The sequence below is a fragment of the Alexandromys fortis genome, unplaced genomic scaffold, assembly GCF_014885135.2.
Source record: "Alexandromys fortis isolate MF-2015 unplaced genomic scaffold, M_Fortis_MF-2015_v1.1 scaffold_3, whole genome shotgun sequence".
Classification (NCBI taxonomy): domain Eukaryota; kingdom Metazoa; phylum Chordata; class Mammalia; order Rodentia; family Cricetidae; genus Alexandromys; species Alexandromys fortis.
The window spans coordinates 23,562,587-23,590,080 of record NW_026067909.1 but is presented as its reverse complement, the minus strand read 5'-3'; the positions used below and the strand labels follow the sequence as shown (position 1 = coordinate 23,590,080).

The following is a 27,494-nucleotide window of genomic DNA, read 5'->3' as shown; positions in this document are numbered from 1 at the left end:
TGACAGAATTCTGCATATGTAATTTAGGATAATCTGAGCTCTTGCACAGAGTAACCAAGAAAGGTCACTCAGGATGCAGGGGGACTTGGAGGCCAGACACAATAAGCCTTATGCCTTATCTACCGAAACTTAGAACAGCCATGTCTGGTGAAGACTCCCATAGCAACCAAGCAATGGCAGATAAAGGTGAACCACAGTAGTGGCCATGGAAACAGAAGGGAGTCTAGGTCTGAGACTAGAAGTCCAGGGACCTGGGGGATGGCGCCAGCTGTACCCTCCCACTCAAGCCCCGAAGTGGGAAGGCTCCTGCCTTGCAGGTCATTTCCTCCCCCTAATGCGCAGTGGATTCCTGGTCAGCCTTTGTTGTTGGCTGGCTTGGTTTGTGCTTCCCTTGTTGTTTACAACCTCCAGGTATTTGTAGACAGATCTTATCTCCTTCCCTCTTAGTCACCTCTTGGCCCAGCTCTGTGTGTTTTATTCTTTTAAACTCTGCTCCTGGCATGACCTTTCTACACTCTCTGAAGCATGTTTGTTTTGTGTTGTTCTATTGGGGCTATTTTAAGAGGTGCAATAAACTAAATAAGGGCTGGCCTAGATAAGAATGAACTTAGAAAGAAAATGGAAGTGTGTTTGTATGATATGTGCATTTTTATATCTGTGTACACACCTGTGGTCATGTGTGTTGTATCTATGTATGAGAGAGAGAGAGACAGACAGAGAGAGAGAGAGATGCCCAGCCAGTCTTCTGTGAATATAGGGTATCATTCTCCTGAGCCTTACTCCCCTTCTTTCCTCCTAAGCATTCTCCTGCAGCCTCAGTTCTCCAATCTTCCCAGAAATGGATCCGTACAAGCAAGACATCGATGCCATGGCTCCATATAGAATTTGTCTATCTCCTTCTGTGAGGCTGTGGCGCCGGTAGAAGTGGCTCACAAATATACAGTTTTCAAACAGGCCGGCTCTGTTTTGTCTTGTGTTCTCCCATTGCCAGCAGCTTCAGAGGCTGGAGTGGTGACGGATGCAGAGGGAATGAGTGCAGTCTCGGATGGGACAGTCCACGTTTTGAGAGTCATTGTTTCCTTTTGTCACAATCATCATGCTGATACCTTTAGTTGGTGTGTTTAAATGCTCGTCCGTCCCCTCAGTCCAGTTGATTGTGACAGTTAGGCATACAGAAACAGACATGTTTTCAGGATGTGTGTTCAGTGTGTGACTGTTCATCACCTGTGTGCACACAGCCACTGTGTTCCTGTTGTCCCGCCCTCCAGGCATGGCAGCCATCATCTTCATCACAGCCATGACCTTTGCCAGACACCCTGAGATCGGCTTCTTGATTTTACTGCTCACTCAGGGAAGGTAGAGAGGGTCACTGGACCCTCACCCGAGATGGCTGCCACTCCCTTCTGTGCCTCTTGCTGCAGTGAAGTGTCTGCCCAGGGTGGTCTTGATCCTCTACCTTGTTGCCACCATAGAGCCCTGGCCTTGGCTCAGGTGTGCTTCACTGCCATCCGAGACTGTTGCTGGCCAGTCCGGAGATAGAAGTCCAGAGCCCTCTTTGTTTAGGTTAAAATATAACAGAATATGAGGTGGCTGTCTGAATCCTCTGCTGTGCACTTGTAATTCTAGAAGGTTTTTAGGATTGTCAAGAGAAGAGCAGCAGATACTTGTGGAATTAGCTGGGAGCAAACAGGTTGTTGGGTAGAAAGGAATGAGAGAAGTAGACATGGGGGAACACCAAATCAAAACTATTTAATTAGAAAGAAAGAAAGAAAGACAGTGATCCAGTGGTCTTCATTTCATAGTGGAGAGCTAAGGACTGGAGGAATGCAGTCACACTGGCAATGCTGTGTGCACACCTGCTCCTTGTCACCCAGATGTCACTCTGTCTGTGTCCCTGTTCCCACAGGCACTAGCAGGAGAGATGCAGAGAGGGTGGGACTCCCTCATAGCTCAGCTCTGGGCAGGTCTCAGGTGTCTGAGCGGTTTTCATTCCTTCTTCCAGACGTCGATGTGCAGTTAGGACCACTCCTCCCCAGGGCTTTCTGGTCCTAGTTTCAGCAGCTGCAGCAGAGGAGCTTTCCCCCTGAGGGAGCTTGCAGAAAGCACAGGGAGCCCTGTGTCTGATCATCCTGCATCTGATCATTCCTCAGAAGCCTCAGGAGGCAGATCTAGAAGGGTTAGGGGCTCAGGCCTTGCATTTCTGACCAAAGACTCAGCAGCAAGTAAATCATGGAAATGAGCTGCAGGGCAGCCCTAAGCCATGCGACATCAAAAGGCCCTGCTGCGAATGGCTGGACAGATGCCACAGTGCTCTGCCCTCCAATTTAGATTGCGGCCCAGGTGACAGTTGTGGCCGCTGGCCTGCATCCCAGCTCAAGTTTGGAAAATAAAAATCGTAGCAGGTCACTTTTTCATCTTACAATTCAAGAATCCCACTGTCTCCCCCCACACACACACACACTTTACCCTGAGACATGTCTGAAGACCAGACTAACCACTTCAAACCAGGTCTTCTTTGGTCCCAAGGAAGCAAGCAGTGGCCATGACTCTTCCAGGGGGCAGAGTACTCACCCCCACAAGGTGAGTTAGCCAGTTACTGAGGCAGGATTCCGGTGTCAGCAGAACTGGCTGGCAAGTTCTGGAAGAATAAGCAGACAGAAACAATCAGGCCAGGAAGGAGAGCCGCCCAGCATGTGTGTAAGCCTGGGGTGCCATGCAGTCTTTCCCATCAGCCAGGCCTCACTGCTCATGGCAGCAGGGCTGTCTCGGTATCAGAGATGCCCGGAGCCAAATAAGAACCTAAAGACACCTGGGCGGTGGTGGTGCACACCTTTAATCCCAGCACTCGGGAGGCAGAGGCAGGTGGATCTCTGTGAGTTCAAAAATCAGTCTGGTCTACAAGAGCTAGTTCCAGAACAGGCTCCAAAGCTACAGAGAAACCCTGTCTCCAAAAAAAAAAAAAAAAAAAGGAAAGAACCTAAAGACAACCCAGAAAGCACAACCAGGCAAACAGGGAGGGGAGCAGAGCCACATCAGGGTGGCCAAGTGCCCGGGACTGGTGTGAACTCCATCTTCATGAAGGATATTTCCTCACCACTGAGAAAGGACCGTGACTCTACCTTGGTGGGTGACCCAGTGCCACCATTCCTTTGTAATAAGGTGCTCTGGGCTGGTCTTTGAGCTCGCTGTCTGTCGAATTATAAGTAGAACTGTCCACAGTCTACCAGCCTGACTCTTCCAAAGACCCTTTATTCTAGTTCTAACCTGGGTCTTCTGTGACCTTAGAATCACATGGGAGATTTGGTAAGGTCAGATGCTGTGATCATGGCCCCTTTAGTTAAATCAGGAGAGCCAGGCTGTAGTATTTTTGTAACTACAAGAGTGGAATATTTGAAAACCTTGGTCAGCAAACTTTCTCTGCCTGAGTGTCCTACTCAACTCAGTTGGGGAGCAATGTCAGGTCACACCCACACAGTTGTCTGACCTCCCTGGAGTAGTGCAGGCCTGCAGCTTCTGAGGCAGCTCTAACATCCACTTAGAACGAGAGCCACTCTATAAAACCCTAGAGAGCTGTCAGAGTACAGCCTTGTCTACATTTTTGCTCAGAACTAACTTTATGTGTAAGCCCAGGTCCACACATGTGTGTACAAGCGTGTGTATTCATGCACGTGAAGACTAAAGGTCAGTGTCATTCCCTCAGGGGTCATCTTTGAGACAAGTTCTCTCACTGAGACCTTAAGCTCGTGAATTGACTAGACTGACTGATCACTGAGCCTCAAGGGTCTTCCTGCATCCTCTTTCCAGCCTGGGATTACAAGTGCATGGGGATCAAAACTAAATCCTTGTGCTTGAGAGACAAGCACTTTATTAACTGAGCCATCTCCCCAACACCCAGAACTCTTGACTTCCTAAAACCCTACAGATGTGCTCCGGACTTTTATATGACTTGCAAAGCTCTTACTGCCTACCCGACAATCTTTTTAAAAATTGTTGCATTCATTTACTTTCTATGCATGTGTGCTGCAGTCAAAGGGCATCATGGAGAGAATGAGTTCTCTCTTTCCAACATGTGGGTCCAAAGGATCAAACTCAGGTCATCAGACTTAGCAGCAAATGCCTTTACCTACTGAGCCATCTTAATGACCCTACCTGATGGTTTTAAAGGCTCAAATAAAGATTCTGTAAACCAAGGGCTGATTTCCATAGGTATTGAGACTTCTAAAAATGAGAATTGAAAACAAGGCGGTTCAGGGCCACACACCACAGAGTAGCTCGCATGGTTAGTACTGAAATGTATGCAGAAACTAGCCTCAGACCTCCGAAGGGGAGGGCCGGGCAGGTTGGTGGGGGGGGGGGGGGAATGGGAACTGGCACATACTTGGAATCGCAACACTTTGGAGACTGAGGCAGGAGGATAAGGGAAAGTTCCAGGCCAGGCTATAATGTGAGACTTTTTAAAAAAGAAGAAGAAAGAAAGAAAAAAGTACCTAATGAGTTCAAATTCTGACATACTTCTGAAGTTGCTGAACACTATGAGGCATGAAACACAGATTTATGACTTTTTGGAAGTTATTTGTGGATTCCCCAGACAGCTATGTTCCCATCACTTATGCAGCCTTTAAACTCAAATGATGCTTTAAAAATCCAAGTTTGGCACACACCAGACTCTGACATTGGTTGTCTGAGTAGCATTCAGCAAAAGTCAGGAAACCGCTTCTGCCTTGGCCAACCCAATCATCATCCCGGACAACCGCAAGTGTCATTTGTACATGACTCTTAGAAACACTGGGCCAACAGTGACCCTCCTTCGGCCCTTCCTTATGCCTTTTCTCATATAGTGAAGGTTTCAGCCAGTGCTATGGGTGAGTGACAGCCCTTTTGTCTCCCTCACAATACAGAGACTCTGTATTTCCTGGGAGTTTCTATCAAAGTGATGCCACCCACATACCACCCCAGACTGACGCAGACATCCAGCGCCTTTTACCCCCAACACTCTGTCCTCTGTCCTCACCCCATATTTTTTCTTAGTATGTTCTTTGGAATGTATCTCATTTTATTTCAAGTTAAAACCAAGGGAGATTATATAAACCATACTCTCAGACTCAACAACACATGCTCTGCCTGAGACCACCACTGCCAAGGACATAAGCGTTCTCTAAATCACTTGCACTATTGTCACTGGCCTTCACATCACCCCTCTCTGACATGCTCTCATCCCCCAGTCATCAGCCTGTTAAATGTTCCCGAGTCCAGTCCACTTAACCAGATACAGATGTTTAAGGCTGAGTTGCTACTGCATGAGAGGCAAACTCCCCTCCCATCCATCCTTGGAGCTCACATTTCAGAGCATAGCCTAAGCAGCAGGGAAGGCTGCATTGTCTAGTATTTGGAGTCTTCGTGGCTATTGGCTTATCACCTTGGGCTTTGTTATAAGAATTCTTTATGGATGAATATCTGAATGTTACTTATATGCACACACATACACTTCTGACTCCTCAGAGGTACCATAATCTTTCTTGAAATGTTGAAATCAACCAACATATCAATCTTTCCTCATTCAGCACGCTGAATCCAGTTGATCCATGATGTATCTCACATTGTCAAGGGATTCACGTGCGTTAAGCAGACATTTGATGACAAGGCTAAGAGGATTAAAGGTGGCCTCCACCACAACTCTCGGAGGTCATCACCTGCGTCTTGATATAACCAGCTGTATAGCTTGAGGTTCCCAGCCTGGAATGTGGAAAAGCCAAGACACCATATGAAATATCCATGTTTTAAGTCCCAAACTAGCAAGGTCAAGCTTAAAGTTTGACAGGGAAGTATAATAAACCTAGACCTATTTGGGTTGTGGATATAGAATAAAGGACTCAGATATCTTCAGACACTGACAGAGAACTGATAGGTAGAAAAGCCACCATTCTTTCAGACCACTCTGGGTTGAGCAACCGCATCTTTAAGGCACTGTGCACTGTAACCAAAGGCATGGGCTCTACCCGGTAGGACAGATCTAGTTTGAATATTTCCTACCACATTACCCGCTTGTCACCTTGGTCAAGATGCCTCAGATGTCAGTCTCATTGACTGTAAAATGTTATACAGTGAGAGTCTCTGCCTCAGGAAGTTGATAACCGTTGGGTACTTTGTGGAATGTACCTGGAATGGTTTAACAGGTATGCAGAGCGCAAATGTTGCATGAATGTGAATGAGGGGAAGGCTGTGGTAATACGCACTGGCATGTCTGGAGGGTCTGCGTTTGCAGTTTTCCTTCCAGCATTTCCACTGAGCAGATGGTGTGAGAGCATGTTCTGAAGTTGGTAGTCCAGAGAGGTAAGGGCTTAGTGAAGTCCACACAACAGGGCTGAGACTGAAGCCTGTCCTCTTCCTTGAGCCCAGGCCTGTCCTCTTGTTGCTCAGCTTCTGGGGACAGGAGAGATTCTAAAGAGATAATAGTGGACGTTCTTGGAGAATTTGTCAAAGTGAGCTTCATGGTGGCCACAGGAAGGGAGCTCAAATAAGAAACAGAATCAATTCAAATAGAACATGGCATATATTGGAGACACACACTTTAGACATCTTTGGATGTGTCCAATAGAAGCCAACAGTTTGTGGCATATGACTAAATGAGCAACGATGTGTGAGCTCACAGATCAGGCTCTAAGGAAACTGCTTAAACACACGCACACACTCAGAAAGAGGTGTGGTGGGACTGGGAAGTACCAGTGTGTTAGTCCCGTGGTCCTCCTCTGTGCCACATGCTGGGTGTAGCCTCTAGGGAGGGGGAGATCTACTCAGCAGAGGTTCCTGATCCCTGTGTGGGAAGAGGCTGGGCCTTCCTCGCTCTGTGGCCTCGTGCCCTCCATGTCTCTAGGCACTGGAGTGCTTATCAGCAGACTACAATAATCCCTTGGAGCAGAGCGTTTTGTTCCAAGTGCGGCAGGCTTTTAAAGATGCTTTTCCAAGTCACTCTACTTTAAACTCATATGGTGTGTTTCCGTGCTGAGTTATTTATGGCAGTAGTTAAATAAGCATTTTGCCGCCCAGAGTCTAGTGGGAGAACAGAAGCCTTTACAGAGATCGTGCAGAAAGCTCAAGGCGCACACACAGGGTGATAATGCAAAGCCAGAGCACCCATGGTGACAATCAGGAGCATAATTTTATATGTGACCTTGAGAAAGTGTGTGGTATTGGCGTGTTTACCCCAACTAAGACTATAAGACACATTTGTTTTTTTTTAACTTTTATAGTTCTTTCAAAAATGCCTATGAGCAGTTTCAAATTAGACGCTTAAAACTCGCAAGTTCTAAGTGGCAAGTTAGAGGTGAAGTCCTCTGGTGACTGTTGCTGCATGTGCACAGCTGAGCCACAGGCCCGCTGCCCAGCTGTGAGCTGCCCCCGGAGCGGTCGGTCCTCTGAACTCATGGACTGAGGCTGCCTTCTGCTGCCCTTGCCCACAGCACATCAGCATTGGCCGTGTGGGGCCTCCACTCCAAGCAGCCCTTTGCTCTGGACGCCAGCTGGGTGTCCTGAGACTCTGAGCTCTATCACCTGGAGTGAGCATCAGGCAAGCTGGGTCCCCCTGTGACATCTGACTCAGCAACTGTGAATGCTAAGTTCCCTCCGGAATTTGATAACCTGTTTGAACAGCTGAGGAATCAGAAAAACACCCAATTACATCTGTGAGTTTATTACAAAAGATGTTACCGAGGAGTAAAAGTGAAGAGCCTAAAAAGGACATGCCTGAGGCAAGACGTGGGTCAGGAGCCCAGGGCAGATGTAGCCCTTCTCTGTCCTCCCTGGCCCTGTACATGTTCCCAGCTTGGAACTCTATAAACCCACGGGCTAGGAAGTCTATAGAGCTGCAACATCCCGATGGTCACATCTGCACTGGGTAGCTTCATTAGAATCACCATGGAAACACACCTCTGAGCATGTCTGTAAGGGAATTTCTAGACTAAGTGATGTGAGAAAACCCACCCTGATGGTGGGCAAGCTCCATTTCATGGACTAGGGGCCAGAGCTGAATGCTAAGGACATGGTGTGAGCACCAGCTTTCTCGTCTCTGCTTCATGACCATACGTGCCGTGTGGCCAGCCTTCCCCTGCCCCTGCAGCCACGCCTTTCCCTCTGAGAGTAGCAACCCCGAATGTACGCTGTCATTCTCAGGTCGCTTTGTCGAGTATTGCGTCAGAACCCCGAAAAAAGGGCTGAATACAACCTGAGTCCTCCCCCTGCCGGGCCTGCTGTCCCCCAGCAGCCTGCTCATGGCCAGCCACCTCTCCCAACTCTCTTGGCTCCTCGCTTACTGCCTGTGGTGCTTTGCTGTAATGTTCCCCAAGAGTGTCCCCTTCTTTCCCCACTCCCTCAGTGAATCCTCACGCACCCGGGGCTCACCCATCACTACAACTCACCCTTCCATGCATCGTCTCCTCTGCCACAGTCTTGAGCCTTAAGCTGTCTTCCCTCTCTTCATTCCTGCCTGACTTGGCCCCTAAAGTATGTTTTGCTTCCCGAGCTCAAGTTGGAGCTTTCTTGAAATTAGATTCCACAGAACCCTGGTTCTCCTGCATGCCATACCCCACAGTTACCCAAGAAATCCATTAACTGTGCAAATATAGCTAAGCGCCCACTGATGTCAGGTGTTGCCGAGCATGCTGGGGTCTACTACCACTGAACAAAGCAGCCATCTCTTGCCTTTGGTTCCAGCAGGAGAAACGAGAAATAACACAAAATAAATGATCTGTTACATTGGAAGGTGCCGGAAATTTTGACAGAAGGAAAAGCAGACCAAGCTCACAGGAGGGGGAGAGTTTTGAGAGCAGAGGAGCACCCACGGTGCTTAGAGGGCACGGCCGAGGGGCACCCTTAGTGCTTAGAGGACAGGCCTGGCTGAGTAAGCTGCAAGGTCACCTAGGTGGGAAGGCAGAACATCTCAAGTAGCGGGGTAAGTGCAAGGGCATGAGACAGACCAGTCAGGAGCCAGGAGTGGGCATGGCTGCCTGAGAGGCATGGGCAGTGCAGGTCCATAGTGGTGAGGGCCTTGCTGCCCACTGAGGGGGCTTCAGCTTTCACCCTTGTGAAATGACACAGCAGCATTCCAGATTTATGATCCCAAGCTTCTGATTCTGAAATTCCCACTGTGACAAGAAGAGTTGCTAACGAGGCTAGCAGGAAAGAGATAGGCACGGTGGCTTCCTCCAGAGCCGTGACGTTCTACTTGCCCTCACTTGAACAGCAGTGGCAAAGGCCTCGGCAGTGTTTTGATGGTGAAGCCAGTCAGTCCCTGGTCCAGTGATGTAGGACGTAAGAAAGGAAGTGAGGCCATGAGTCTGACCCTAGGATTTGGACTTCAGCACCCAAGATTGAGATGAAAGGCTGCGGACCCAGACAATGCTGAGAAGCAAGATGGCAAGTTGTGATTTGAGCAGAGAGGTGGATCAGACACCTCTCTGCGCCCATACACAAGGGGAATGGGGGCAGTGGATGGGAAGAGTATGTACTGGAGGCAGAATCTGGGCAGCAGCAGCTAAGAAAGGCCCTTTGAGGATGGTTGTTTGGGGCTACGGGAAGAGCAGAACAAAAGAACATCCAAGACTGATACCAGGGTCTTCAGTATTCAGAGGTCAGGACAAGAAAGAGCCAGTGAAGTGACTAGCAACAGAGGGTTACTATGGGTAGGATGGGGAAATTACTCCAGAGGAAGCTGGGGTCGGTCCATGCCGTGTGTTGTGAAGACTATGATGCTTGTCTACAACACTGAAGGGACCTGAATGGCAGGTGACATCGTGGATGCAGTGGAAGCAAAGACTGTAGGGAGGATGAGTGAGAACAAAGAGACACAGAGAAAGCATCTGTCCAGGAGAGGGGAGCTGGGAAGTGGCAGGTAAATGGGGAAATGCGTTTTCAGTTGTGGCTGTGAGGTAATCAGGAGGATGCGGAGAATGACAGGCAGTCCTCAAGTGGGCAAGCAGGACACACTTGCTCAGTGGGGACTGTTAGCTTTCCCTGGGAACAGTCCACTCCCAGTCACTGAGTCCCCAGGGAGGCTGCAGACTGTCCTGTTCATTGTTCCACTGTCTTCAATCAGAAAGCAGTGTTGTGACTGCGTGTGAGAAACGGCATGCCGTGTTGGAGGTTGGATACCAGACAGGTGTGGTAGGCAGAGAACGATAAGGAAGAGGGGCTAGAGATGAGTTCTTTCCTTCATCAAGAGTTCTTGAGTGGCTGGCAACTTAAAGTCACATGACGGTGGGTGTAAGGCCGTGTCCGCACGCAGCTGCATGGATAATAGAAAGCAATTTGGTCTCCTGTAGTTCCTTCATGTTGATGTTGAACTTGGGGAAGAGATACAGTACTGGAAACCTCCGAACCCTAATGGCTGAATCTTCCTGCAGGTGTCACACAGGCTCCTGCACTGTCGTTCCTGCCGACCTCCCCCTTGTACATAACAAGCTAATAACGTGGCTAGGTTCTAAGTAGAGTTGCTTTCTCAGCCTGTCCTGAGTTCTCTTCCTTCTCCAGCTCACAGCCTTCACGTCTTCATTCCCTACTAAAATCATGGCAGTCTTTCCCTTTGGCCTTTCCAGCCTGTGCTGTGTATTTTTTCCACAGGGCAGTCCTTCTCACTTAAAAGTCGATGATATAACCTGCTGCTCATGTGGGGGAGTTTGTTGATTGGTTGATTGATTTTGTTTGTTTGTTTTCAGATAGGCTTTCATTCTGTTCCCCAAGCTGGCCTGGAACTCACTACGTAATGAGCTTTTGGTGGCCCTGCTAACTAACCTCCTCCCACTGTGTGATCGTGTTGATCCGATGCCTGCTGATTCAGCCTCATCCCACAGTCACTTCTTAAACACTCGGGGAAAAACCTGTCTTTTCTTATTAGCTCCCTGCACATTCACACCCCAGCGATCCTGGGCTATGTGCTGGAGTGTGCCAAGCTCTAGGACCTGTCACCTGAAGTGCCCTGCCATGTGCTTTCTTCTCCTTTTCCACCATCACTCCAGGTCCCAGTGTCCTCTCTGAATGAGATGTCGTATTGTACTCTAATTGAGAAACAAAGTGCAGCGTCTTCCCATTTCTGTGCTCTCAGAGTGGAGCCTGTTATTCTCCTGAACAGATGGTGGAATGAGTTAGGTCATTGGATTTACCAGTGACCCAGCATGAGAATGGAGAGCAGGCGAGGAGAGCCCGAATGGGTTCAGTGACAGCACCCTGAGCAGTGTGAAGAGTCGGTGGAGGCAGGATTTGCCAGGCAGTGCTGTCAGAGTCTCTGAAATGCTCAGAGGAGCTCTGTGTCCTGTTTCCCCCCATTCGGTGAAAGATATCATGAAGATGCCCTCTAAGGACCCCACCCTGCTCTGGGTACTTCGTATTCTTCAATACAAATTCTCGGTATTCGCACTCCGATGAAGTGGCTGCCTCTGCCAGGGATGACTGCTCTAGGACAGCACTAGGGATTCTCTCTAACTCTTTGGATTCCCCAACCCCCCTTCTGGTGCCTCCAGGATCTGTGCACACAGTGGAGTGAGGTTCTCCTGCCTCTGCAGTTCCCCTCAAAACACCTAGACAGCTGAGCCCTCCGAGAACAGTGAGAAGGGAGTCACTTCCGCCAGTGGGAGAAATATTCGGGGGGGGGTATCCATGTACATACATGTGCACACATGTGATGTCATTCCTCTGACAGTATCCACCTTTATATTTTCCACCTGGATAATTTTGTCTGGGGTTTTATTTATTTATTTATAGTTTATTTCTTATTTGTTGTTTTTGAGAAGGGCCTTACTCTATAGCCTTAGTTGTCCTGGAACTCACTATATTGCCCTGGATGACCTAGAACTCACAGAGATTCCCCTGCCTCAGCCTCCTCGGTTTTGGGATTAAAGATCTGTGCTTACCTGCCTGGCCACCTTGATTTTTTTTTCACTTTATGTGTATGGATGTTTTGCCTACATGTGTGTCTGTATACCATGTGTGTGCCTGATGCCTGAGGAGGACAGAAAAGGGGATCAGAACCCGTAGAACTGAAGTTACAGATGGTTGTGAGCCACGATGTGGGTGCTGGGAATCGAACCCAGGTGCTCTGGAAAAGTAGTCAGTGCACTTAACTGCTGAGCCATCTCTCCAACCCCTGCCTTGATTTATTTGAGGCAGGGTTTCTGCCTGACCTGGAATTCACCAGGTAAGGTAGGTTGCTGGGCAGTAAGCCCCAGGGATCAGCCTGTTCCCATCTCTCCAACATTAGGACAGCAAGCACATACCACCACATCTGGCTTTTTCATGTGAGTTCCAGTGCTTGAACTCAGGTCTTTGTGTTCACAGAGTAAGTACTTCACTGACTGAGCCATCTGTGCACCCTGTCTTCGGTTATTTTAATAATTTATTTATTTTATATGCTTTGGTGTTTTGCCTGCATGCATATCTATATGAGGGTATCAGGTCCCCTGGAACTAGAGTTACGGACAGTAGTAAGCTACCTGTGGGTGCTAGGAATTGAACCCAGGTCCTCTGGAAGAACAGTCAGTGTTCATAACCACTGAGCCATCTCGCCAGCCCCTAAAGTTACTTTTCTTGCTAAGTTAACAATTATAGCACCTCCGTCCTTCTCTAGCAGGCTGAGAGATTCCATGTCCTTTGTGCATCCTGCATTTCCACCTGACTCCGAGTCCTCTCTCCAGTCTCAGTCACATGTATGGGTTGTTATCATCTTCTCTCTGTACCCTGGACACTGCGTGTTGGTGTGCATGGCCACGCATGACCAGCGGCACCAAATGCCCTTAACTAAGTCAGGTGGGAAGGATTTGAGGGTAGAGCCCATTAGATAAGGATTCACAGAGGAAGAGGCACACTGTCCTTGAAGGGGAGAAAAACAACTGGAAATAAAATAGAAGGCTGATTGGCAAGGTCACACCCTTTAAATTAACACGCAAGAAGCTGGCATTTTTCATATCCAGTTCTGTGAGCGTGGCACCAGCCATCTGAAAAGTCCAGGCTCATTGGGGTACACTTGAGGAATTGGCGTAATGGGCAGAGCACATTTCAGAGGGAAAGCAGACCCACATTAGCAGCCCCCCCATCCCCATGCTACAGGAGTAAAGCAAGTTACTAATGAAGTGGACCCCATTGTGGATTCAGAAGTCCTGACCCAGGACGTGAGCACCTGTCCTGTGATTGCACATCCTCGTGAGTGTCCTAGAGGCCCGCCCCAGTACTCAGAGCTGACATGGCCAGCTCCTCACAGTCAGGGAGGTGGCAAGTGCCCCGTATTCCAGACCTAAGATGCACCGACAGTGCCGCCTGCTTGTGTTTCCCATGCTTCTCAGAAGAGTCATCAGGCTGAGGCCCAGCATGTGTGTGTTATTGTCAGGCTATGGAAAGCTTGTTTGGGGAACCAGGTGTGGCATTATCTCACTTGACCTGGGTGTGGATTTGTCTCCTTGGTAGTGGTGAGAAGCAAAGTTGGGAAAGGCCAGCACTGTGGGGCCCAAAGCCTTTGATTCAAAGCCTGACTGTCCTGTGGCTAGCCGATGGCCTCAGGCAGGCCTCCTCCTGCAGCCTCTCCCAGAGGTGGCCCACCAGGGTCCTGCTGTCCCATCAGTGAGCCAGAGACTCAGCAGGTGAGCTCCCCACTAATTGAAATACACTGCCCTGGCCACACTGAGTGAACTGTCAGCCCCTGCCAAGGTTTAGTTCTTGATCGTGAACAAATAGCTAGGATTCCTTGGAGCGAGAAGCCTGCGAGATTCTGTTCTGCTTCAACAGTCTGCCATGGCTGACTTCTAGGTAAACAGATTGAAGGGTCTGAGCTAATCCCTGGTGAATCAGTAGCCTCTCTGCTCAGGACAAATCAGAGTCCTTTTTTGACCTCAGCTGGCCCTGTACCGCTGCTAACCTCCACCAGCAGTGTGGAATAAGAGCTCAGAGCAAGAAGCAGCCATTTTCTGTCTGCTTTCCTATCCATAAATACTTATGTGTGAAATATCATTGCATCACTTTAAAGGCTGCTTGAGCCTAGGGTGTCAGTGACCTCCATTCCTGCTAAGATTTTTTGCCTACAGTATCGATCGCTGTGTAACTGAGGCTGGCCTTCCACTGTCACTGCGCGTGCCCCAGACCCTGAGGGCTGGCATGACGAATGTGCATCGCCGTGCCTGTCGTCCGTCCTGACTTCTAAAGAGGATGTAGACTCTGCAGAGAAGAACCTGCTTCACTGGAAAACTAACTCTCTAACCTGAGCATGCCCCTCTTACTCACCTGATTCTGGCTCTGAAGGCCTTTGAGCCGCTTTGGGACTCCGTAGATGGCCACACAAATTCTGCCTGGGGACATGTGGTGCAACTGTGTGCAAGAAGACACTTTCCCTCCCCAACAGGAAAGCCAGTGTCCCTGATCTATACAACACGCTCCTCTGGTTCTCCTTCCACAGATTTCAGCTTGATGGACTCACTCCGATTTGGTGATACAAACTGTTATATTTTAGCTTTGCCCTTTTGTTTGTTCATGTGTGGGTGTGTTCATATGTATGGGGGTTCATGTGGTTGGGGTGCATGTGGAAGCCGGAAGTTGATGTCAGTTGTCTTCTTCACATGTTTCCATGTTGTTTTAAAATACTGCATTGTAAGTGTATATGTGTTCATTGTGTGAGAATTTTAGAATGGATTAATGCACAGAAAATCCTTAAGAGTAGTTAATTGAGTGAGATCATTCAGATACTTTAATTTCTGGAAAGAAAAGGTTAAAAAAAAAACAGGTAGCTCACACACTTAGAATTGGTTTTCTAATATAAGGAAAAAAGAAGGATGTCTCGGTTTGGTTGGTTCAGTAGGTTCTTCTTCTTCCCTTTCATCCATTCCCAATGTCCCAAGAGCTCAATAACTGCATGTGTCTCACACACATGACCGTTTAGTCCACAGAGCGTTGGTGTTGTAATGGTGAGGGTAACATCCCACTTAGTCTTCGATCCCATTGACTGCGAGTATGCCATCTGCAGAGGAAACAGGATCACTTTGATCGGTGTGGATCAGACCAGTCTGTCTTTGGACTGGAAAGTGGCCCTGTGTAGACCATAGAAGTTAGTGTACCCCCAGAACATCCATGTCTCCTGCCTGCCTTTATGGAAGAGAAGACGTTAGTGAACTAATAGACGGTGTCTAATGTACAAACATTGACTTTCTACTTTGTATCCTTCTTGCTTCAGTCATGGGTCAAATTTCTAATTACTGTTTCAAATACGTGGCTATGCCCTGAATATTGTTTCTTGGGCTGCTGTTTCATCACAGCCTAGTCCAGCAGCCCAAGAACTTGGTGGATAGTGGCGAATGATAGTGGCGACCGTGGTTTCTTCTTTGCATCTGACTCACCGTGTAGGTAGAGTAGCTCTCTCTGAGCCTGCTTCAGCCTCATCTCTTCATCTAACAATCGCCCCACTGCCCTTCTCACAGGAATATCCGTGTGCTCCTCAGCATGCCAGTAAGGGGCACGTTTTCAACACCCAGTATTAGAAAATCCTAAGGAAAAGAAGAGAAAATAAATTTTATAACTAAGTTAAAGTATACCGAGTGGGCCCTACTGCCCTGATAGTGCAGCTATGTTTTCACAGTGGGGCCCTCTTTACACTAGGTCTAGGTGTGGTCCTTCTCACGTAATCCCCGCACTTAGGAGATAGACACAGGAGACAGAGAATTTGAGGCCAGCCCAGGATCTGAAGAGTTCCAGGCCTCTCTGACTGACACAGCAAAACCCTGCCTCTGAAACAAAACAAAACACCAGTGTAGTGTGCAAACGGGGTGGGGAAACATGGGCGGTGTAAACGGAGGAACTTACTCTTTGCTGCTTGCAGGGTCTCTCGCCCTTCAAACAGAGCTCCATCAAGGCTTCACCCTTTTCGAGAGCTCAATTTCCCTGAGCTGTGATCCCAGCTATTGGGGGAACAGACTAAGATACTTAAAATACATAGCTCTCAATAGCTCAAAAGCTATTTGCACTTAAGAAGAAAGTTTTTATCAATCTGTTATTAGTAAAATGTATTTAAAATAACGGGCTTTCTATTGGCCCACTGGGTCCCTTGAGTCGACCAGATGGTCACTACAACTATATCACACTACACGGGAGCACAGATTCACTTGTCTGCTTCCCAAATGCCTCCCACTGTCTGTGACACTTTCTCAGATGCTGTCTAAAACATCCCCCAAACTGTTTTCATAATGACTCATTGAAACGTCTCCTAGGGTCCCCCACGTGCACACTGCTCTCTCTGAGGACTGCCCTTCACATTCTCTTTCTATCGCTTTGCCCTCTCACCTGGTGGTCAATCTGAAAGAGTCTTAGAGTCTGTTAGTCCCTTGCCACAGAGCCCTGGAGCCCCTAGCGTTGAATGATGGCAAAGGCAATGACCACAGTAGATTCCCCCACCCGCATAGGCCTCCAAGTTACTCCAACAGTGCTCAGAGATGTACTTGGTTATTCTTTAATACTTGGTTTTTAAAATTGTGATAATTCAGAAGCCAACCCATTTTCTTTTGTACATTTGTATTCCTAGAGTTTTAGCCCTGTCCACTCTGGAAAACGTCTTTCACATTTTCATCTTCTTGAGTCTTGTGAATGTAAAATTTGCCCAAGAATGGAATAGAAGAGCTTTTGTGAGTTGGATCTAAAGTGGGACCCCACAGTCCGGTGTGTTGAAGTCTGGATCTCCGGCTGGCTCTGGTGTTTTAAGAAGTTATTAGATTGGGAAGATGTGAACGCAGAATTAACCTATGCATGAGTTCATGACTGAAGGGCTTTTAGGGGGCAGGGACTAGTTGGAAGAAGTTGGTCACTGGGGTGTACTTTTTCCCCTAACTGCACTCTATTCTGCACTCGGTTTCCCAACTACCTTGCTTAGCAAAGAAACCATGAACTGACACCCTGAGACCATGAAGTGACACCCTGAAACCATGAGCTGAAAGGAAGCCTTCTTCCCCGATGGTGTTTGTCTCGGATACATTGCCAAACTGACAGAAACTGACTAATACAGCAACCTTAACCTTGAGTTTATTTTCGAAAAGAGAAGTCAGCTTCACTGTTAACGTGCTCTCCACACTGAGTGAGTTCTGCCCCCACTGACTTTCTTCCCTCCGCAGGTCTGCAGACTTGAGCGCCAGCTGTCTACCCAGCGATACCAAGGAGCCCTCTTCGCCAAGCAGCCAAAGATGTTCATTGCACCAGCCAGCAGCCCCCCAAGAGCCAAGCTGTGTGAACTGGTGCTCCTGTGTGGTGGCCACGTCAGCCCAACCCCTCAGCTGGCCAGCCTCATCATTGGTCCCTACCGTGGCAAGAAGGAACCGAGGATCCAGTACCTGTCGGAGAAATGGGTCTTAGGTAGGAACCTAGGTGGTGGGACTTGGGAGGGTGCTGCTGGTCGCAAGGCCATCAGGAGCTTAAAGAGACTACTGCTTTGTGGTCCAGGTAGTAAGAACAGGCATTGGGAGACAGACGGTGCCCATGTGGTTTGGGCCTGAGATTAGCAGCTCAGCCTCCAGGCGTCTTCCCTAATAGTCATGGACACACCTGCCCCTTACTGCCAGCTGAATGACAGTTCACAAGGAGAGGAGATTGCACTGGGCCTTGCCCTCTCAGCACATGTAGGAAACCTGCCCACTCAGAGCCCACTCATTCTCAACCTGTGAACATGGGGTGACCACGGTACACTGGCTATCTTGAGTTAGGTACCTATACTAGGTGCTAGGAAAAGATACTAATCTAGACCTCTGGCCATAGGCGGCTATCTGCACGTATGATAGCAACAGACAGACTTCACCAGTTATTCCACTTAGGATTGCAGAACTCTCTAGAGGAGAAAGGCCATGTAGCCAGGAGTGAGCTTTCCCAGGGGTGTCGTCCTGCCTCCTTCTTCTCCCTTTCTGTCCTTCTCCTTCCCTCCTTTTATGCTGGGCTCACCATCCTACGATGGACTCATCCCAGACAGGATGAACTCCAGACTCAGCTTTGAGAATAAATTTAAATCTTCATCCCTGAAATTTTGACAAATATATTGGTTTGCCAAGACTAAGTCCTGCAGACCTGAAACAGTCTTTTTCTCACCATCATGGCACCTGGAAGGACTAGGCCAAGGTAGGATCAGAGAGATTCCCTATGACTTTCCCCTAAGCTTGCAAGTGACATCCCTTCCCTTTGTGACTTTCTTCTTTGAGTCCACACGTCGTCCTTAAAGACACTGGTGAGACTGGTTCAATCCCACCTGGGACCTAGTTTTAATGTAATGCCTTCCCTGGATTCTGTCTCCAAGTCCATCTACATTCTAAGGTGCTGGGGGTAGGACTTGAGCATAGGAAGACTCAGCTCCACCCTAACAATGGATTACGCCACTTACAGATCCTTACCTGGTTCCTTCAGAGCTATCTCGTGTGTGTGTGTGTGTGTGTGTGTGTGTGTGTGTGTGTGTGTGTCCCTTTCTTTCACCCTTCCTTTGTCTCTTGTGGCTGAAGTCCAACCATCTCCTCCCCTTCTCATTCCCTCCTCTCTCCTCTACTCTGTCCTCCAGCTCCCCTCCTCTACCTGCTCCTCCCCTCCATCCCTCCCTAGTCATCTCTTTTTGTCTTCCCTTTTCCCCTTCTTCCCCTTTCTCTCCTGAGGCTGAAGTCTTTGCTGGGTTCTCCAAAACTATCTCCCACTGTATTTATTTATCTCTCTCCTTCTCCCTCTCCCCCTTCCTGCTTCCCCTCCTCTTGGTCTTTTTATTCTTCCCTCCTTCCCCCACCTCACCCTCATCTCTAAATCCCAAGGTTCTGGCTTCTCTCACTCTGTTCTTGATGTTGTCCTTGAATAGATAAATAATAGATAACCTTGTTTTCCAAAGTTCCATTCGCACAAAAGCACATACATTTTATGAATATCTTTTAAATGATTGATGAGTGTTCCTGTACATTTGTGAATACGGCAATCAAATGTACTTTTTACTATCTGCTATAGAGCAATTTGTCTTTTCCTTAGAAACTATTAAAAAACACACACACACACACACACTACCATTTAGCTCCCGTCCCAAAGCCAAGCCACTGTTTACTCTTCTGAGTACCAAGAATAGAACCTTCAGTCGTCACATGTTCTGAAGCTGGCTTCTCGTTGGGTTTCTTGGAAAAGTGCATCAAATTAACAGCCACTACAGACCAGAACTGGGCCCTGAAAACACGCCTGGGCATGCCTGGTGTCCAGTCTGAAATGACAGCTAATGGTTCTAGAGTTCGGGAACTGTGTGCTGCTCAGGGCCCCAGACCGAGCCTGTAGTCTTGTTATTTCCAGGCTGGGTGACTGGCGGCCCTTCCTGTTGCTCCCGCGTCCTGTGCAGTCACTGTCTCAGCCAGGCTAAGTTCTTCCGGTTGTTTTGTCTGTTGGCTCTGGCTAGGGTTTTAGGGGATGACTGCCTACCTGCTGCATCCCCCCAAGGCTCTGCAACATTCTCTGCATGCCAGGGCTGGCTCCGGGACCCTAGTTTCTGCTCCTTTCCTCCCCCTAATTGACGTCCTGTTGCTGACCTGTCATTGATTGCACCAGCTTCTCTGCCCTTGGCAGCATCCGGGTATTGTGTGTGCTTCAGGCCTGCCTGTGTAAGATGAGTACCCCCAAACACACCAAGTCTTACAGCCTGAGCCATGTATCTTTCAAACACTAGTTAGCTCGGTTTTTCTTTGTGAATTGAATGATAACCCAGCAGATGCCGTGGTGTACACATAACAGAGGTGTTGCCTCCATGTCTGTCCACCAAGCACAGATAGGCAAACATAACCGAGTCCTATGCCTGCTGTCCACTCCAGACACTGCACTGTCTTGATCTTTTTCTACTCACCTTGTGTGGTGACCAAAGGAAACAACACAAGACCATGTGACATGGTGTGTGCTGTGGTTGGCCTTCCCAGGACTTGTGAATGACAGCGTCCCTGCGAGCATAGAGCTATCATATCACCCCAGTGCCATAACAGAGTGACGTGTGTCCTTTGAAGGCTCTTACTCCCCAAAACTTACACTATTATAAACAATTCTCTAGAGAACCTGTTATTCTCAGGCTGGTGGATTAGATTCAGGGATTGAGTGCTTTCCTACTCTGTATCAGGCCCTGGGTGGGGTCATCCTGCAGAGGGAGAGAGAGAAAGAGAAGAGATACTGGTTCTCAAAACATACCCAGAGGGGCTGGAGATACAGTTTGATGGTAGTGCACTTACCTACCAAGTATGAATGCTCTAAAATAAATGAGTAAATAGAAAAAAATATATACAGAGATTAACAGGAACTTTTAAAGCATTGATTTGAAAGGAAAATTATTTTGTGATATGTTATGAAAGCAATATTCAGTATTCATCAATTAAGTTTATTCCAACTGGAATAGACAGTATGAGTTTGGGCCAAGATGAATCTTCAGGGTAGGTTGGATAAAATGTTTATTTAAAAGTGTTAAAAGTCCAGGCAATGGTGGTGCACGCCTTTACTCCCAGCACTTGGAAGGCAAAGGCAGTTGGATCTGTGAGCTTGAGGCCAGCCTGGTCTACATAGTGAGTTCCAAAACAGCCAGGGCTACACAGAGAAACCCTGTCTTGAAACAAAGAGACCAAAAGTATTCAAAGCTTTTCTATCCCCTTTCGAATTTGTTAGTTCTCATCCAAAATAAAAACCCAAGGCCTGGGTGTGCTACATTTGCTTGGTTGATAGCTTTCTATTTATTCTTATAGTTGAGCTTTGTGTGACCCTGCTGAGAAGTGCCTCAGAGAAAGTGAGAGATTCTTGTAAGAATTCCTCTAGCCTTGTCTGGTGAACCGTTAGCGCTGAGCATCCTGCCTTCCCGGCCATTGTGTGTTGCTGACATATAGGACATGAATGAGTGCAGAATGTCAGCCTGTGGAATTCAACGGGAGGCATTTAATTCTTGCCTTACTCACGCTCTCCACAGAGGGTGGCAGATGCCACGCTGCCTTACAAGGAGTCTGTGTTCCCCGTCCACTCCCTAGAGCCCATTTTCCCTGAAACAGCACTGTACTTGTGCCAACATTCTCCATGAATCATTCAACCAGGAGGAGAAATGGGGATTTTTGAGCAAGAACACCCCTGTGGGCACTTGAATATACATGAAAATCAACAAGAGAACAAACATCAAATTCCTGGTAGCAAGAACCAGGCACTACCTGTCCTAATGTCAGTAATATGGGTGTTATTTAAAACTGTTTCCTAATTGTTGAGTTCTCCTCAGCACTCCCACAAGGTATAGTTCCCATTTTATATCTCAAAGATCCCAGGGTCTACGGCCTTAACTGGTGAGAAAGAGGCACACAGGACTCTGCACCAAGAGCTGTCAAGATGTGTGACTTGATGCTATGGTCATTCCTGGTCACGCCATCCCCTCCCTTCGATGTTATTAAATAATATGGGTTTGGCCTTTCTTATGAGACTGATTCCAGTCTCTGCCTCCCTTTACTTGTCTGGGCTACATTCAAGAGATAAGGCATACATTTATGCTATTGTAGGGAGATAGTGCACTATTCTCCACAGAGCTGCCAGAAAAAGAAAGTTTAGCCTTGACATGACTTCCGCACAGCTTACAAAGAACATTTGACTGTTGCCTGTGTCAGAGCTTTCAGGAAAAAGGTCCCTGATAGCTTGGGGGCCTTCCCATGCTGTCCTGGGTTATTCATTATGTTCCCACTGGCTGATCAGCTAAATGCGTTAACTGTGGCTTTCTGTGAATCAAGGCTAATCTGGATGACATGTTCCCTGGGGATTCATAATTAAATGGACACGGGAGGGTTGGTCAAGCTCACCTTGTCCCACATCCCAGTTACATAGATAAGAACCAGTCACAGAAGGCTGAAGGTCCAGAAAAAAAAAAAAAAAAAACCAGAAGAACGGGAGGCCGGTCTGCCCCTCCCCTTCCCATGTGTTTAATTTATCCTTGCCCAGGAATCCAGACCCAGCAGCCCACCAGTCATACTGAGGGAGATAAGAGTCTATACGTTGGCTGCTGGCGCGGGATCTTAGCTTTGGTTTGGGAAATATATGGAAAGACTAGACTCAGAAAAGATCACTAAGCTCTCCCAGTACTCCAGGTGATTGTCCTTGAACTTTCCTGGCCGCACTTGTTCATCTCAAGCTAGTTCCTTGAGCCCCCTCCGGACCACAAAGGCATCTGTGTCTTCAGCTCTGAGCAGAAAGGTATCACCGCAGCAGCATTTTATAGCCTCCAGAAGGAACGTGCATCAGGGGGAAGTCACTGTGGCCGTTAGCATGGTTGTGCTAAGCACTTGTGAGGTGACAGGCACCTCTCTAAGACCTGCTGCAGAGCTCAGAGGTTCACAAAGCTCAGCAGCAGCCCCACTCCTGAGCAAGACCCCCAGCGAGTAACAGCATCTAAAAGGCCCCCTAGTGCGATGCTACTGATCACTCGGCCTATCTTTGCTTGCTGGCGTGGTTAACTGATGCCCTGGGTTTTGGCAGAAAGTTGGCTTTCTTGTGACTCTGGGATACCTTGGGCTTGGGTTCCTTTTTGTTGCAGTTGTCTGCCAGGCAGTTAATGGTAAACACCCTAGAACCCCAAGTGATGGGGTTCAAGCGGTTGATATAAAGCTCCAGGTAACTTAGGGTGTGACTGCATTTGGAGATAAGACCTTGAAAGAGGGCAAAGGGTTAAGTGCTCATAAAGGAGGATGTTGATCCAATTGGATAGTTTCTCTTCTAAGAAAGGGAAGCCACGAGTAAGAAAAAGGCTATGGGGGGGGGGGGGATGCCAGGAGCCAGAGCATCAGCCATCAAGAGACCTCAAGAGAAACACCTTGACTTCAGGCATCAATGCAGAACTCCAAGAAAGTAGATGAATACTATTTGCCTCACCCTGCCTGGGGTCCTCTCTTATCACAGCCTGGGTTACCTTAATTCACTGAGTCCTGAGGTCCCCTGTGGAAGTTTTGGGTGGATTACAAAGAACTCAAGAAACCAGCCCAGCCACCTGATTTCAGGTCATCACCTTCCTCATAAGGACTGGGGTTTATACTGGTAGTGGAAGTTTCCTTTGACTGTGAGGCTGCTGATGGGTAGACTTGCCATCATCTACCACTGGAATATTGCAGAGCATTGCCTGGCAAACAGGCGTGGGGCTCAGGTGTCCCATCCCAGAGCGAAAGACAATGAGCCTCCCGGCTTCCCAGCAGGGAAAGGAGTAGGTACATGAAATTATGCTGTTTCAATTTCCTGTCAGTTCTTTCTTAAACATCAGTGCTAGAAGAAGAGTGACAGTAAGGTCACCTTGAAACCCAGGGGGAGAAGTGTGACCCTCCCAGATGTTAACAGGCCAACACAGAGAAGACCATGCAGCTGGGCAGTAGTGAAGCCCCATCTTCTAAATAGTAAAATGCAATCAATACTGAGAAAGGAAGGCAAAGCGGCCAGTGAACAGTACTGCAAATTAGAGACAACTGCACATAGAGTAGGGATGTTTGATGACCAAATTCATGTTGATAAGATTGAAAATGAGATGCCTAAACCGAACCAGGGAGTGGAAAACATAAGCCAACTGGGCATCACAGAGAGCGAAAAGGAATCGGGGTGCCCACCATCCGCCAAAGTGCTGCAGAGGACAGGGGACGCCATCACAACACAGACCGATGCTCAACTGGCTCATCAGAAAGTGGGAAAATGAGCAGCAGATATACAAACCAGCTTCGTGGGAAACCGGTACAGCCTCTAAAGGCTGACAGCCACTAGACTGTGCCCAGTCGAGGAAAACCATCTGCAGAATGTCCATGTAGTAGATGGCCAGATCTCGGTCCCCCACCACAGTCCGGGAGGAGGGCGGGTCTGTGCCGCTGCTGCTGGGGCCTTGCAAGATGGAACCTCACCACCCCACGGACTGGAGAGTGGGCGGGAAAAGGGGTAGGCGTTCTTCATCGACCCTGAAGGGAGGCAGCAGAAATAGAAGCAGATAAATGAGCGTATATCAGAATGATAGAAATAGTAGTAAGATCAGTGTTAAGAGATGGGAAAATGAATGTAGACAAAATCCAAATCTGCAGCCCATGACAAAAAGTAGTCAATAAAACTAACCACTGGGGAAATGTGAACCGGAACCCCACACCCATTATGATGGGTACTACCCCCACACAGACCAAAAGTTAAAAAATAAAAACTGTTCAAGAAAATGTGGGTAATTGGAACCGTCGTATGCCGCTAAGGGAAATGTAAGTATTGTGACCACTGAGGAAAACACTGTGTTGTTACCATGTCACCCAACAGCTAGCGCCACTGCTTAGCATACATATCCCACCCCAAATATGAGTGATGAGTCTCACAGGATGTGTATGTCTGTAATTATAGCAGCATTATTCACAGTGGCAAAAAGGCGGAAGCAACCCTAAGTATCAATTAACAGCCGACAGCAAGGCAAACACAGCGTGTAAGCAGGGTGTCCTGTCTCCTGCCTGCAAAAGGAGATCCTGATACCTGCCCCACGTGGCCATTATGCCCAGTGGAATAAGCCAGGAACAAACCATGCTCATGATATCCCTGGGACAGAGACAGAACGTGTGACCAGGATGCCAGAAACGATGGCAGGGAGCATGGGAGTGGCAAGTCGCTGTGCAGTGGATACAGAGATTTGGTTTGGGATCATGAGAAAGTTCTCAAAGTTCGTAAGTGCTAGTGGTTGCACAGTATTGTGAACGTACTTTTAATAGCATTGAAGTGTCCGGTCAAAATAGCAAAATGATAAATTTATAGTTTGTATAGCTTATATGATATCTCCTATATAATGTTAGTAGTAGGTTTTACCAAAAATAACAAATTATTGCAGAACTAAAAAAGGAAGTTATACACCCTATTTTTCAAGGCTACTGATATAAATATAATCATTTTGGCAACATGGATATCAAAAACCTAAAATAAAATCTTAGTGAATCAAATTTCATGGTGTGCTGAAAATAAAATGCACATAACCAAGTGTCAGCCTACAAATATGAAAAAATAAGTAGCATGGTTTTTCTTCATCTGTTGTTTTCCCCAGTCGTGTTTAAAAGCAGGAAAGATGATTTGAGCATCTACCCATGACAAAAGTGTCTCAAGAATCAGGAGCAGTTAGGAACCTTTTAACCTGCTCATGTTATCTGTTAAGAAATAACTATAGCAAGTTATTTAATAGTGAGAACCTTTGTGTAAGATTCGGGTCAGGGGTAAGAAGCACAGCAAGGCTGTTACCCTTCAACAGTATTCTAGAGTGGCCAGTCAAGTAAACGGAAAAGGGGGTAGGGGCTTAAAGGATGAGAAACCATCTTTACATGGTGCAATTGTCTATATAGGTGCATCCAACAGAAACAAGAGCCTGCCACAACTAAGTCAACAGAGTTGAAGATCCCACAATCCACCACTGAAATCAATAGCAGACCCAGTGATAATTATAAGATAGAAAAAATGGTAGGTTGCACTGGGATGGCCTTGTGATAAATCATTTTATTCCCATGTCCAGGACATGGTTAAGTCCTCAGGGCACCCTCAGAGAGGTGCCAGGTTCAGGGTAGCTCTGGGCAGTATCAGAGCTGAGTGGAAGTTCCATGAAGAATAAGAATGAGTTACTTGTCTCTTTGCTGTGACAGAATGTCTGATAATAGCAACTTTAGAAAGGAAAAAAAGGGTTTATTCTGCCTCACAGTTTAGAATGAAGCCCATCACAGTGGGAGGTCACAGAGTTGGGCAAGAGGCAGTGGGCACGTTTTGTCCACAGTCACGGATGCAGGGCACGAGGCAGTGGGCACCCTTTATCCACAGTCACGGAGAGACAAAGCACAAGACAGCGGGCATATTTCATCCACAGTCACGGAGGCAGGGCACGAGACAGTGGGCACCCTTTATCCACAGTCACGGAGAGACAAAGCACAAGACAGCAGGCATATTTCATCCACAGTCACGGAGGCAGGGCACGAGGCAGTGAGCACGTTTTGTTCACAGTCACAGAGGCAGGGCACGAGGCAGCGGGCACATTTCGTCCTCAGCCAGGCAGCAGGAGATGAGAACCACTGCTCACCTCACTTTCTCTTTTCTCCTCAGTCCAGGACCTGAGCCCGTGGAATGGTACCTTTCACACTTTCCCACTTCAGTTAATCCAACCTAGAAACTTCACAGATATGCCAGAGGCTTGTCTACTAGGTGACTATGATCTCTTGAATTGCCAGTCGGTGTTGGCTGCCTTGAGTGTGCATGGCGTGCGTGCACACGCGCATACGCACACACACGCGGCATCAAGTTTCATTCATTGTACGGTGAAAAGATACTTATTTTGCACTGCATGTGGGCTGAGCATGTTCTTAGGCACTACATATGTAATACTTGACAAGAAAGACACAGTCATAGGCTTAGAGAGAGACAGAAAACAGATCCAAACAACGGTATTGGCAGATACTCTGAAGAAGATGATGGGGTGCAGGAATGAAGCTGAGCGGGCAAGATCCTTGCTGAGAGCTGCTCTAGAGCCAGGGAGTGAATAAGGAAGGGGGGCTAGAGAGAGGTGCTAGGTGCTTCAGTCAGGAGAAGCAGTCAATCTGGGGTGACTGAAAGGAAGAAGAGAAGACCAAGGGAAGGAAAGAGACCTGGAAACTGGCTGCCCACTCAAGGCCTAGAGGTGTGGGTGTTGTGGAATGCAAGTGGGAAAGCTCTGTGGAAAGGGAGGTTGTAATGGGAGTGATCAGGATGCTGACCCCTGGGTGCTCAGCTGATCCACAAGGGTGGTTAGGGATGCTAAGTTGATAGCCGTAGAGCCATGCTTTTGTCGGATCATATCTAATTGACATTTCTGTGGCTGTCACTGACAGGATATATGAGAAGTGAAGAATGGTAGTCACCCCTAGACTTGAATTCTGAGTGTCCAAAACAGCCACAACTGGAGTCCTAACAAGCAAGTTTTGGGGAGCAGTGCTGAAAGAGAAAAGTTTGTCTCAGCCCATGGAAGAGAAGCCTATGGGATGACCAGACAGCAGGAGAGATCTGTGGCACTGGTTCCAGACAGAACTGAGGTCACCATGCAAAAGCTATGCAGGGGAACGTGCCTTGAGGGTTGTCTGGCTGGTTTATGTCCGTCTGACTCAAACTAGAGTCATCCAAGAGGAGGAAACCCCAGTTCATAAAGTACTTCCGTAAGATTTGGCTAAAGACGAGCAAAGGCATTTTCTTCGTTAGTGATTGACAGGTAGGACTCAGCCCATTGTGGCTTGTGCCATCCCTAGACTGGTGCTCCTGGGTGCTAAAAGAAAGGTTGAGCAAGCCATAGAGAGCAAGCCAGTACGCAGACGCCTCATGACCTCTGCATCAGTCCTGCCTCCATTCCTTCAATGATGAATAGTGATGTGGACGCATAAGCAGAAGAGACCCTTTCCTCACCATTTGTGAGGAGCCATTTCCCCCCTAAAAATCATTACAGGAACCATCACCCTGGGGAATCTGCAGGGAACCCCACACCCATAATTATGTTCTATTGA

General features: G+C 47.9%; 1 protein-coding gene across 8 annotated transcripts in view; it reads left to right on the top strand.

Annotated features, from left to right (window-relative positions):
• Positions 1 to 27,494, top strand: part of Mcph1 (microcephalin 1) — a 212,397-nt gene that overhangs the window by 162,819 nt on the left and 22,084 nt on the right. For 3 of the 8 annotated variants that reach the window (XM_050137333.1, XM_050137331.1, XM_050137330.1), the window contains exon 13: positions 17,121 to 17,358. In XM_050137333.1, the coding sequence (XP_049993290.1) occupies positions 17,121 to 17,358 (238 nt within the window). Of the gene's footprint in view, positions 1 to 17,120; positions 17,359 to 25,325; positions 26,051 to 26,070; positions 27,479 to 27,494 lie in introns of those variants that run through there. The other 5 variants (XR_007590844.1, XM_050137328.1, XM_050137334.1 and 2 more) reach the window with 5 other exon arrangements.